General features: G+C 41.7%; 1 protein-coding gene across 1 annotated transcript in view; it reads right to left on the bottom strand.

Annotated features, from left to right (window-relative positions):
- The window catches only part of CPED1 (cadherin like and PC-esterase domain containing 1), a 207,242-nt gene that overhangs the window by 97,294 nt on the left and 96,234 nt on the right, over positions 1-13,714 (bottom strand). Inside the window, exons 10-15 of the mRNA XM_038753259.1 lie at positions 11,983-12,150; positions 10,800-10,904; positions 9,642-9,811; positions 8,193-8,252; positions 6,377-6,444; positions 5,795-5,839 (exon numbers count right to left, since the gene is read on the bottom strand). Of these exons, the coding sequence (XP_038609187.1) occupies positions 5,795-5,839; positions 6,377-6,444; positions 8,193-8,252; positions 9,642-9,811; positions 10,800-10,904; positions 11,983-12,150 (616 nt within the window). The remainder of the gene's footprint in view (positions 1-5,794; positions 5,840-6,376; positions 6,445-8,192; positions 8,253-9,641; positions 9,812-10,799; positions 10,905-11,982; positions 12,151-13,714) is intronic.

The raw sequence follows: 13,714 nt of genomic DNA, 5'->3' as shown, positions 1-13,714 counted from the left end.
GAAATGTGAGGGCCATTTGTTTCCACTCAAAATGTTTCCCATGGACGACTTCTTTTAGGTAATTGGCTTTTAAGGCAGCTTGTTGAAAGTTTTCAGTGTTGACATGTGGTCCAGCTCTTTGGTCACAGGACACTGCTGTTTCTTTGGTCAGTTTCTGCAGGGTTTTAATCACACCCACCTGTGCACGGTTCAGCAATAGTTCAGCTGACTTTTGCAAACAGAATTAAGTCAGTGGCAAGAGCAGAGGCTTGGGAGTCAGAGGAAGTGGGTTCTAATCCCTGCTCTGCAACTTGTCTGCTGTGTAAACTTGGGTAAATCACTTAACTTCTCTGGGCCTCAATTACATCATCTTTAAAATGGGATTAAGACTGTGAGCCACACTTGGGACAGCCAGATTGCCTTGTATCTACCTCAGCACTTAGAACAGTGTTTGGCATATAAGTGCTTAACAAATACCATAATTATTATTATTAATCTTGTGGAACCCCCCTGGCAACTACGCCTAGTGATCGCCTAATATTGACCCCTCCCTGACCTTTGATCCCTCCTGAACTGCCCTACCCCAGACATCCCCATCCGGTCTCTCTTTAAATATTCCTTTCCTTTTCCCCACCATGCAACTTTATAAATTGATAGCCTGCCTCCCGTGCTTGGCACTTAGTAAGCGTTTAATAAATACCATCATTATTATTACTACTACTACTACTACTATTACTATTTGTTAAGTTCTTCGTATGTGTCAAGCACTGTACTAAGTTCTTGGGTAGATATAAGATCATCAGGTCATAGTCCTTTATGGGGTTTAAATCTAAGAAGGAGGGAAAACAGGTTCTGAATTCCCATTTTACAGATGAGGAAACTGAGGCATAGAACAATTAAGTAAATTGCCCAAGGTCACATAGCAGGCAAGTGACAGAGCTGGTTCTCAAACTCAGGTCCTCTGACTCCGAGGCCCATGTTCTTTCCACTACGCCATGCTGCTTTCCCTAATATGATACTGTTTGAACCTTCCCCTAGCTACTGTCTGAGCAGTGGTACAAATGAGAGACATTTGTTAGCATGTTTGGTTTTGTTCTCTGTCTCCCCCTTTTAGACTGTGAGCCCACTGTTGGGTAGGCACTGTCTCTATATGCTGCCAACTTGTACTTCCCAAGCGCTTAGTATAATGCTCTGCACACAGTAAGCGCTCAATAAATACGATTGATTGATTTGAGATGGACAAGACATTAGGTGGGACCTAGAGCAATAACTTTCCAATAAGATGTCAACAACATATTTGGAAAAGAGAAATTATAAATGTATTTCCCCCAAGATACTGCTTCCTTCCCCCTCTTGTCTCTTTACATTCTTTTTCAATCAAAAGTTGACTTTTCTCAGATGACGATGAAACAGGAAAGGTGTTTATCACTAACCACGACCAAAGCACACTTAGGGGTGAGGTTTTCGGGATGGGGATGCCTCTACCTGGGAATGAGGTGGTTCCTTTTTGGCACGAATTTAGTGTTGGCTTGGCAAAGGGCACCACCTGTTGAAGCTCTTACACTTCTACCTGAGAGAACCTGAATTTGCTTTCTGGCTGGTAAGAATGATAGGACTTTAATTTAGTGGATAGAGTATGGGCCTAGAAGTCAGAAAGGTTCTAATTCCAGCTTCCGCACTTGTCTGCTGGGTGAACTTAGGCAAGTCGCTTCACTTCTCTGTGCCTCAGTTACCTCATCTGCAAAATGGGGATTGAGACTGTGAGTCCCACGTGGGCCAGGGACTGTGTCCAACCCGACTTGCTTATATCTACCCTATAGATATACTATATACTATAGCTTAGTACAGTGCACGGCACATAGTAAGTGCTTAACAAATACCATAATAATTATTATTATTGAGCTGTTTCAGCTTTTGCTCCACAAACCTTCCCAGCGTCTGTCGGGTATCCTGGGGAATTCGCAGAAGGTAGGAAAGCTGAGCTGGACAGAAAGTGCCCCTCTCCATTTCTAACAGTCATTCCAGGACTTTCACTGGTGGAGTCAATGGGGATACTTCCTTGCTTCCTCTGACCGGTCCTAGGGACCACTCAGAGTCAAGGGGTGCTCCGGGCTTTTTCCCAGAGCTAGTTCAGAGGCTGTGGGGGTGAAAAAGTCCTCTAAGGAGCAGGTCTTCCTGTTTCAAGGACAGGGAAGCATCTGTGACAGCAATAACAGTTACAACTCATGGATGGAACTCCAGGATGTTTGGCTATGGATGACACTTGGGAATATCAGACTAGGAGATGCAGGGGATATCCCTTCATTTCCTTTTGTGGAAATACACTGATTTCATGTGATGAGCAGAAATCTGGCCTATTGGAATAAAGGACAGTACTGGGACTCAGGAATCACGGATTCTAATCCTGGCTCAAATACTTTCCTCAAAAGGATCTAACCAAGTTAGCTATTCCTTTTTCCTGAAAGATTTAATGCCAACACCATGAAGAAGATACATAGAATCTGTGAGAAAGCGCACTGACTGATTGATTGACTGATTGAAGCATGGAAGAGAAAACCCTATTAAACCAGCCAATTAAGAAATGTTTTCCAATGAGGAGGCATCATCATGTTACACTTAATTAAAAACATCCCTCTAGGTAAGCCAGAGCTTCAGAACCCCATTTTATATACAGTCTTTTTGAATGACACAAACATTCGTTGATGTTATGTATTCTTCACCCTGTCTGTTCCCATTTGCCATGCAAGGTCTCAATGGGCTTTACTTATTTGATCTGAAAGTGAAATGCAGTCACCTGTAGAGACAGATGGCAGTTCTCAAATACCATTTTGGCATGTGTTTACCTGGGGGACGATGGTGGTTAGAATGGGACAAGCTTTTTCATCCCTCCGACACATGGCGCGATCAGCTTTAAAGTAGGGGCCCCAGTTCCCTGTGAGAATTCTGGTTTGGTAATGACATCATACCCAACTGGATCTCAGATGTGACTTCCCAAAGCACCAGCATTTCCTTGCCTCGCCTCCTAATGAGATCCGGACTGGGCTTCTTGGGCCCTGCTTAGCAAAACCTGTTTTGTTTTGCTGTCTGTCTCCTCCTTCTAGACTGTGAGCCCATTGTTAGGTAGGGACTGTCTCTATATGTTGCCGAATTGTACTTTCCAAGTGCTTTGTACAGTGCTCTGCACACAGTAAGCACTCAATAAATACAATTGAACAAATGAATGACTAGGAGTCCCAACAAGGACACAGCTTGTGGTGATGTGGTGGCAGACTGCGTAACCTTGTCTGCAATTATGGGCAGAAAGAAACGGCTGTTTGAAGTCCTGATTCCTCTTAATGGATTTTCTTTTAAACACTGAGGGTTACATTTCTCTCTTGAGGGAAGGCCATAGCTCACATTAACCAGAGGGCAGACAGCACTCTAGAGAGTAAACACACCTGCTCTGAGAAATCACATGATTTTGCTTCCATCTAATTTTTTTCTACCACACAAAAAAGATCCCTTTTGGAGGACAAAGTATGCTGATTTTCTCATAATGTTTATCTCTATGATGAAAACATCAACTCTAAATTGGTTGAGTTCATTTTTAACCACATAGTCCTCCTCACAGATATATCTCTGAAATTCATTCCTGGGGTAACAACCTCAAGCCATTTGTAACTCTATTAAAGTGGGATTGAAGATGATGACTTCCTAGTTAGTGTTACCGAAGTGGAGAATCTCTACTAACCTACATCTCCTTAAGCTATGGCTAAAGGCTCCTATTTGATGGTGAGGAAAAACGGTGATTAATTTTAGTGGAAAGCTACAATTCCTATTACCATTCCAGAATATATTTCATCATTTAAACGTGGGAACAAACAGGCTGTTCTAAACACTGTTTAAAAATTAACCCGTACATCCTATTGGGCACTCCTCAATCACAAAGGCCTAGCTTCAAAATATTTTTCTAGTACAAAAAATGATTTATCCATTTTTGTTACATTAAAAAAAATTTGACGATGCCACTTATTTAGCAAATGTTATAATTATGATATATGGAATCACTGATCCAAGGGATGAAAATAAAATTACATATTTATGCATATAAGACCATTATCCTCAGGTAGCATTCGATGGACAATATATATGATTTAGTAGCTTTTCTCTCTTACCACTGTCATCAATGGTATTTACTGAGTGCTTACTATATGCAAAACACTGAATTAAGCATTTAGGGGAGTACAAAACAACAATGGCCTCTCTCGCTCCTTTTTTAAATCTGTCTTACGATACAACAGAATTAGTAGACACATTCTCTGCCCATAATGAGCTTACCCTTAAATGTTCTTCCACTATTACAATTTACACTACCTGTAATTTATTTTAACATCTGTCTTTCCCTGTAGACTATAGCTTTTGTGGGCGGGGATCGCATCAATCAATCAATCAATTAATGCCATTTATTGAGTGCTTACTGTGTGCAGAACACTGTACTAAATGCTTGGAAAAGTACGATGCCACAGAGTTGGTAGATATGTTCCCCATCCACAAGGAGCTTATGGGCTAGAGGGGACACAGACACCAGTGTAAATAAGTAGATAAACTGTATAGAAGTGCTGTGCATCTGAGTGTGGGGTGATTATCAAGTGTTCAAAGGGTTCAGATCCAAAAGAACATGACTTGGGTGGTATTCAAACAAATAACCCTTGACTGACTCCTACCATGCTGGGAGTTTGGTACATTATCCATTGTGCGATGGAGAAATACTGTTGCATTGTACTTTCCCAAGTACAGAGTACAGTGTTCTACACAAAGTAAGAGCTCAATAAATACGATTGATTGATTTATATAAGTTCTGGAGGGCTAAGGTGGGAATCTAAGTAATAATGTACCAGGTACTCTACAAAACCAGTATGTGATTGACTGATTAAAAGCAGCATTAAAAATCCTAAATCCTTTAGAAAAGATGATGATATAAAAAAGAGATGTTACTGTACCCATTAGAAACTGAAATCACCGGCATGCGGTCTACTGAAATATAAGGTCATTAGGGCTCTGAGCTTCTCAATCACACTGAATTTTATATTGGGAAATCTCTAAATTTTCACTGGGGGCGTCTTGTGAATAAATGACCTGCCACTGGTGATTCATTAACGTCTCTTCTACCATAATAGCAACCCTGAATATTTAATTTTAAAATATAAAATGTGGTGAGCGCATGGAAAATCAGAAGTGGTTATTGGAAGGGTGGACACTGATGGTACTAGTGGATGTCAGCAGCCCCTTTGTCATTTTAGAGGTAGCAAGAGTGCCCTTTGCGTTGCATGCTTTACTCTGGTTATGGAATATAATGTCATGATGTCAAATGGAGCATTTTCCAGAAGCCCACAGATCCTACCGGGTTTCTCTGGGAGATCTCTGACCCTCAACCCACCTTCCTTCTAGAGCCTGTTGTCCCCCTCCCAGGTTCCCGTGAGCAAGCGGCATCGCTTCTAAATGGCAGGTGAGAGCTGAGGGGAAACGATGCTGTGTGTGCAAGATAAAAGCCCAAGACATAAAAGTGACTACTGCTGTGTCATACTGGACAGGTAATGATCCAGCTGAAAACTGAGTTATTCAGTATAATTTATTCAATTGCATTTATCGAGCATTTACTGTGTGCAGAGCACTGTACTAAGTGCTTGGGAACGAACAATATAACTATAAACAGACACATTCCCTGCCCACAATGAGCTTACAGTCTAGAGGGTATAAAAAACTAGATGACTAACCCCAACCCAAGTTATACCTATTATTTAAACTGTAATGGCTCCATGCATGAGTCTCGACTTACCATTACTGCAGTGTACGTCTTTGGTCTCATTAAAAAAGTTGGGCACTAGAAGGGAGAAAAAAAGGAATAATTCACAAATATGTATATCTGTATGTATGTTTTACATCTAGAGATAAAACTATCAGGAAAGAGAAACAATTTCATTGTTATAATTTAAATTTTAATGGTATGCTTCACTGACACGTTTCAATTACTGACTTCCTTTATTTTTAAATCAACAACATCCTTCTAAGTAAAATTAAAGAGGAAAATCATGGGGTTCAAAACTAAACCAAAAGACAACTTTGCATATAGAACTTTCAAACGTTCAGGCCCACAATCCTTCCATTTAAACAGTGAAATTTCCATTGATTTTGCTCACATTTGTCAGCGTTACTAATTCTACCTTTGCCTTCCATGCTGCCTGCTCCTCACCTCACTAGGATGGGGACACTTGGTGTCTCCTCAGAACCCTTTCTCCAGACCCAGAGGTTCTGATTCCTGCTTTTAGACTTTTGGCATCATTTTCATTGGGTATTTTTAAGGTCTGTGCATGTGGGCCAGTGCTTATTTTCATGGTGGATTAGTCCAATATCCTCTTACCTTTCTGTCTTTCAGGAACGTCAAAAGGCATTCTGTGCTTAATGTGCTTTTCTTCTGAGAAAGAATTCCTGTTAATACAATGTCAAACACATGCTGAATTAATGAAGTGAGGATATCCACAGGCAACAGATTGAGCACACTATGTCTCTTTTCTGGTGGGCTGTGGTTGTTGGAACAAATACAAAGAAGCCCGTTTGGGTTTCTATTTCCCAAAACTGGCAATCTCACCTGAAATGACGAAGCTGGAAATCTCATCATGCCTAATCAACATTGACTTGCGCAAAGAAAACCAAGGTCCCAGAAGTCAGTCTCAAGGAGAGACCCAGAACTTAAAGGCACTGAGAGAATGTGCCCAGTTGAATCGATCCAGGTACAGTGATTTAGAGATTTTTATTAAAATAAGCTTGGATGAAGTTACCAACCTTTGAAGCAACAGACCATTGGAAGCTATGAAATTGAGCTCGAAGAGAATATAAAATCTGAGAACTCTAAATGCAGTTTGCATAAATGATCTATAGGATTTAACTGGCCAAAGCCCCTCTGTCTGAGTACTTGATAAAGGATCTAGATGATGAAAGTCAGTTATAACTTGGTATATATGCCTATTTTAATGTTTATACCTGACTCTGAGCTTGTCTAGATTGCCCCTGAATTCTTGGACATACAGAAAAGATTAATTATACCTCTAATGTCATTATGATAAAAAATTAAGCCAATGAGCTCATCACCAGCCACTGAAAAGGCCCTATAATTCTCCTAGTGACCAAGTTTACTGGTCAGTACTGACTGTCACTCTCCTATGAATCGATGCCTTATCATGGCAGGAGAGTTTGCATATGCTGATGAAGCTTAGATCTATGCCATATAGGGCTACCCATAATGGAATGGTCTAAGCCGAAGCATCAGAGTCGATTCATGAAAGAGTCAAGGGCAGATGATCAAGTGATCAAAACATTGATCAAAGACAATGGCAGAGTCTCACGTGTCAACTGTGTGGAAGTAGGCACTGGTAAACCGCTTTGTATCTTTACCAAGAAAACTCCATGGGTCCACGTACCAGAACAACTTTGTGATAGAAGATGGTACGTTCTGAAGAAGGTGTGTCTGTGGAGTCGCTATGGGTCAGAAACAACTTGACGGCATGTGAAAAAAAGACAAAACTAATGATCAAGGAGGCCCTTAGGGAGAAGAATGAACTCATTCACACCGCTAGGGACAATTTATCTGTTTCCACGAAGGATTAGCATTATTTTGAACGGTGACCCATTTATCTAGAAAAGTCCTATTAGATGATTGGACAAACTGCTGCAGTATCTTGCCACCTCATCCACTGTCTAAGTGATTTAAACTACATTAGTTACCAACCTGGCAGCAAATAAGTGGAGCCAGGGGAAAAGTGACGTGGGACAATTCAATGAGCCCAGCTTCTAACCTCCTTCTCTGTCCTCCTCCACCAACAAAACACCTCTCAAAGCCCCCTCTGCTTTTGTTCTGCCCCTGAAGTGTGATTTCCATGGCAGGCTGGGGGAAAGAGAAAGGGGGATTATGGAGAGGAATGTCCTGGGTGGGCACGATCCATCCCAATGAGCTGAGCCCAAGATGCTTCAGGTTTTCCTTCCTCCTGGATTTCCTCCCTCCAGGATTTCTCCCGCCCCTCCAGGAATCAGGACACAGTGTAGTGAAGCTCCTCCCCTCCCCACCCCAAAGAACCAGGATGCAGCGTTTTTGAGGCTACAGTGAAGGACACTGACTAAGAGTAGATACTAACCGGGATCATGTCTGTAATCATATATTGCATACCAGATGTTACACTTACCTGAGGCTTGGTTGTTTCAGTACTATCTTGAATGAATTCCTAATGCTCATCTTGCTTTTCCTGAAAAAGAAAGAACATCATTAATATAATTTCAGAAATTCACCAATGTCCATGTGGAGTTAAGAAAGCATGAAACATTGTTCCCCAATTTGACAGAGGCATGGGAGGCAATATGATCTAGTGGAAAGAGCAGGGAATGTGGAGTCAAGAGATCCAAATTCTAATACCAGCTCTGCCACCAGCCTGCTGTGTGACCTTGAGCAAGTTACTTAACCTCTCTGTGCCTCATTCGCCTCATCTGTAAAATGGGGGTGATACCTGCTCTTTTTAGCTGTTAGATTATGAGCCCCCTGTAAAATAGGTTGGCGTCGGTTCTGATTAGTTTGTATCTGGGTTTGGGTTGGGGCACGGGCTTTCTCGCCTTCAACTGCCTCCTAAGAAGCCACTTCCTCCAAGAGGCATTCCCAGCTAATCTCCTGCCTTTCTGGTCATTTCATCCCATCAGCTGCCCTTATTACACCTGTGAATTTTTATTACTATTCATAATTATTATTTATTTGCCCTTTTTTTATTTGCATCTATGGGTTGGACACAACCCAACAGCATAAGACAACAACAATAATCTATGCTCTGGGTCTTTTCCACATTGCATTTCCATTATTTATTCTTCTCTGCTTTCTCATTATATTGTGAGCTCCTCGAGGGCAGGGACTGTGTCTTTGGCTTCTGATGTATTTTCCTAACCTCCTGGTATGATGCTATGAACACAGGAGGTGCTCAAAGAGTACCGCTGACAACGATGACTGTGATGATGATAATGTGGATGATGATGAGCCATTTCTTTCTAAACATTCCCCGTAGATGATTCCTGTCCCCTCCACCTCCTTGCTCTTAATGTCAAAATGATATTCCACTCTTGGGTCTTTTCCACCATAATTTTTGTCTTACCCTCTTTAAGCTCAGAACATTGAGATTTCTATGCTTTGGAGAAGCTCCTTTTTAGAGAAAAACGTCTTGACCACTAGTGTTTTGAGAGGGAATAGGCCTTCTGAAATCAGACTCACCGGGCCTGAAGGCTCTCTCCTCTACCTACAGTGAAATTCCCACATGTACCAACATAATAATAATTGTGGTATTTGTTAAGCATTTACTATGTGCCAGGCACTATTCTAAGCACTGGGTTGGACACAGGCAAATCGGGTTGGACACAGTCCCCGTCCCACATAAGGCTCACAGTCTTTCACCCCATTTTACAGATGAGGGAACTGAAGCCCAGAGAAGTGAAGTGACTTGCCCAAGGTCACACAGCAGACAAGTGGCAGAGCTGGGACTAGAACCCAGGTCCTTCTGATTCCCAGGCCTATGTTCTATCCAGTAGGCAACACTGCTTCTCAGTCAAAGATCTTCCCCAGGATAGAGGCTTACGCAGATAGCTATGAGGAAGCTTACCATTCGAAAGGATGCACAGATGCCTTTTGATTCATTAGCTGAAATTGTTCAAGTAAATTTAACAGAAGCCAGTATCTTGTTGGAACTGAACTAGGGTTTTGCGCTGGCTCTGTGAGGTAATTAATCGTACTCAGCAGAGTTTGAATCCGAGGAGCCTTGGAGGGTAAGAGCTGTAAAAGAAATGGTACACATAAGGAAACGTTAATTACAATAATACCCAGCAGTGGAAGGAAAGTAATTAAGTCAAACCGTTGATATTCCACTCTGAAATGCTTAATATTTAAACTGTGGGATGCTGTGATATCAATATCTCTCTCATCCTTCTACCACGGGTGAGGGGGTGGGAGTCTGTCTATGCAAGGGCTGTAAAGATGGCATGGAATTTCCTCCCAAGGTACTGCCATTTTTTTTTTCATCCAAATTGAAGGTTCTTGAGGAAACATGGATTGAATGGCTTTGAAGAAAAATGATCAAGGCAGCAGAGTGAAGTATGGACTCAAGCGGGGAAAGACAGGAGGCAGGGAGGTCAGAGAGGAGGCCAATGCAGTAATCCAATGTGAGTTGTACTGACCCAAAAGACACCTCAAGCATTTATGGATTTATTGATACCTGCCTTCACCACTTGTACTTAAAGCATATTCAGTTTTACTTTCAATTATTTATTCTGTTTATATGTAAATATTTTTAAATCTGTCTCCCATATTAGAATATAATCTCTCTGTTGGTAGGTAAAGTGTCTCATATTTTCATTGTACCATTCCAAACACTTAATACAGTGCCTTACATCCAGTGGGACTCAGTAAATATCATTAGTTGCATTGCTACAAATACTACAATTCTGCATTTTAGTATCTTTATTAAATCAGGTATTACTGTGTGAAACAGTACAGTGCTCTGCACGCAGTAAGCGCTTAGTAAATAAATTTAATTGAATGAATGAAGCTAAGCAAAAACATACAGACCATCTTAGAGAAAAATATCTACAAAATATCTACATCTTATAAAAATTGAAAAGCAAAAAGTTTACAACTGATTTATAATTTCATGTATGATAATTACAGCTATCAAGGATCATTTCAAGATAGAGAGAGCGGTAGCTTTTATGGCTCCAAAGTAGTTTTTTTTTTTTTGGCGGGGTCGGGGGGGGGGGGCGGTTACCAGTTGAAACTGTCCCAGATTCTTGAGTTCCTGGGCAAAAGTCATCATCAAATGTATCTCTTCTAAAGGCAGACATCGGTTATATTCCTTTTCATGTGTTTCATCCTGTACCAGAAAAGAAAGCATTTTAAATATTATGAGGGAAGAATTGCCTGTCTCCACTCACCTAACATCCCGTCAGATTAAAAAATCCTTCAGATTAGGTGTGTTAGCCGAACAAGTACCTGAAAGGTTTTCACCTGGAAGTTACTTGGGAATAATTAATTACCAACATGTTGGGTTGGCCACATTAATTTTGCTTAAAACTAGGGCATTAGTTCACAGCTTCAGAGATGTAGTCTTTCTTTCCATTTCCCATCCTTGAGAGTTGGGAAGGGAATGGTGATGCAGTCAGGAGAGAGGGGTTAAAATCCCCCAGCATTACAGAATATCCAAATCCCTGAGCACGTATCATACATGCTCTTTATACTTGACTCCTCTCTCTTTCATTCCCCGTGCACCATGCACATTCAACAGGTCACCGAGTTCTGTTGGATCTGAAACAGCACGGCTTAGTGGATAGAGCACAGGTCTGGGAGTTCTTGGGTACCAATCCCAGCTCTGCCACATGTCTGCTGTCTCTAAACTTCTCTGGGCTTTAGTTACTTCACCCGTAAAATGGGGATTAAGAGAGTGAGCCCCATGTGGGACAGGGACTATGTCCAATCTGAATAATTTGTAAATACCCCAGCACTTAGGACAGTGCTTGATATATAGTAAGTGCTTAAAAAGTACTATTATTATTATTACTATTATTACCATCGCAACACCTCCAGAATCCAGCCCTTCCTCTCCATCCAAACTGTCACCCCAATGGTCGGAGCAGTTGTCACATCTTGCCTCGACTACCGGGGCAACCTCCTCGCTAACCTCCCTGCCTCCAGTCTTCTCCCTCTCCAGTTTATGCTTCACTCGGCTGCTCTGATTATTTTTCTAAAAAAAAAAAAGTCAGTGCCTGTTGCCCCACTCCTCAAATGCCTCCAGTGGATGGCCATTCCATCGCCACATCAAGCAGAAACTTCTCACCACTGGCTTTAAAGCAGTCAATCACTTCCCTCCCTTCTATCTGCTCTTTTTCTTCTCCCGCAAGAACCCAGCCCACACACTCGACTCCCCTGACACTGAAGTACAGAGGTATACTCACCTTAACTGTTCCTGGCCTGAAAGCTCTCCAAAATGCTTCGGAATGAATGGAAACGGAAGATTCTTTGGCTAAGAGAAAACTGAAAGTATCTTCAACAAGGAATTTTTTGGTGATTTGGTCCTCAACATCTAAGCTATCATCAACAGGAAATTCAAAATCTTCATGCACCTTTTGAAAAGGAGAAATGGTCAGTATTTTTAAATTATCACTGACATTTTCATTGCAATAGAATTATAGCCTTATCTTCAAGATAGGATGCTTTTTTGTTACAATGACAGATCCGAACTGACCTCTAGTGGTCTATTTTGAGGAAAACAATCCTATAAAAACTAGGCCACAATGCTGTCCAATACCTAAAGACTTTTCATGCTTTAAAAATAATAACTAGAGATTCCACAAAACAAATTGAGCTTTCACAAATTCCCATCATATTATCCAGACCTCCTTACCTATTAAATGTAATGGGAAGGAGGCATAATTTACAATATTTCTAGTCAAAACGTCTAAACAAGCCTAGTTAAAAATTATTTGGGGGTTTAAGGAAATGATAATGATACTCATCTTGAGTAGTTATTTCTGGAATTTTAACTATTATGAAGTTTGATTCATTCTAACAAGTTAAAAGCATGTCTTCAACAGAGGAACTCTTACAAAAGAAGACTATCACCATTAGGATTCAAGACTTGAGAAGGAGCGTGGCTTAATGGATAGAGCACGTGCCTGGAAGTCAGTAGGATTTGAGTTCTAATCCCAGCCCTGCCACTTGTCTGCAAGTCACAAGGACCTGGGTTTTAATTCCGGATCTGCCACACGTCTGCTGTGTGATCTCAGACAAGCCGCTTCACTTCTCTGTGCCTCAGTTACCTCATCTGTAAAATGGGATGAAGACTGTGAGCCCCGAGCAGGACAGGGACTGCATCCAATCTGATTAACTTGTAGCTATGTCAACGTTTAGTAAACTTCAGTCTATACTTCACCCTGCTGCCCGTATGATCTTTTTACAGAAAGTTTTGAGCCTGTCATCCCCCGACCCGCCCCTGGCTCAAAAATCTCCAGTGTTTACCTATCAACCTCCGTATGAAGCAAAAACTCCTCACTATTGGCTTCAAAGCTCTCCATCACTTTGCCCCCTCCTACCTCACCTGCCTTCTCTCCTCCTACATCCCAGCAGGCACACTCCGCTCCTCTGGTGCTAACCTTCTCACTGTGCCTCGTTTTCATTTGTCCCACCATCAATCCCTGGCCCACATCCTACCTCTGGCCTGGAATTCCCTCAATCAATCAATCAACCAATCGTATTTATTGAGCACTTACTGTGTGCAGAGCACTGTACTAAGCGCTTGGGAAGTACAAGTTGGCAACACATAGAGACAGTCCCTACCCAACAGAGGGCTCACAGTCTAAAAGGGGGAGACAGAGAACAAAACCAAACATACTCACTCCTCAATCCGCCAATCACACTTCCCCTCTTCAAAGCCCTCCTGAAGTCTCACCTTTCATTCAATCGTATTTACTGAGCGCTTACTGTGTGCAGAACACTGTACTAAGCGCTTGAGAAGTACAAGTTGGCAACATATAGAGACGGTCCCTACCCAGCAACGGCGAGAGGCCTTCCCAGACTAATTCCCCCTTTTCCTCAGGGGTGACAACCTATGGGTTAAGAGTTTTAGACAGCCCATGACTGAACTAAGAAGAAAGGAGCTGAATAAGAGATCTGCTCAATATGTAAGGG

Source organism: Tachyglossus aculeatus, chromosome 10 (genome assembly GCF_015852505.1).
Source record: "Tachyglossus aculeatus isolate mTacAcu1 chromosome 10, mTacAcu1.pri, whole genome shotgun sequence".
NCBI classification, from domain to species: Eukaryota; Metazoa; Chordata; class Mammalia; order Monotremata; family Tachyglossidae; genus Tachyglossus; species Tachyglossus aculeatus.
This window is presented reverse-complemented; position numbering and strand designations above follow the sequence as displayed.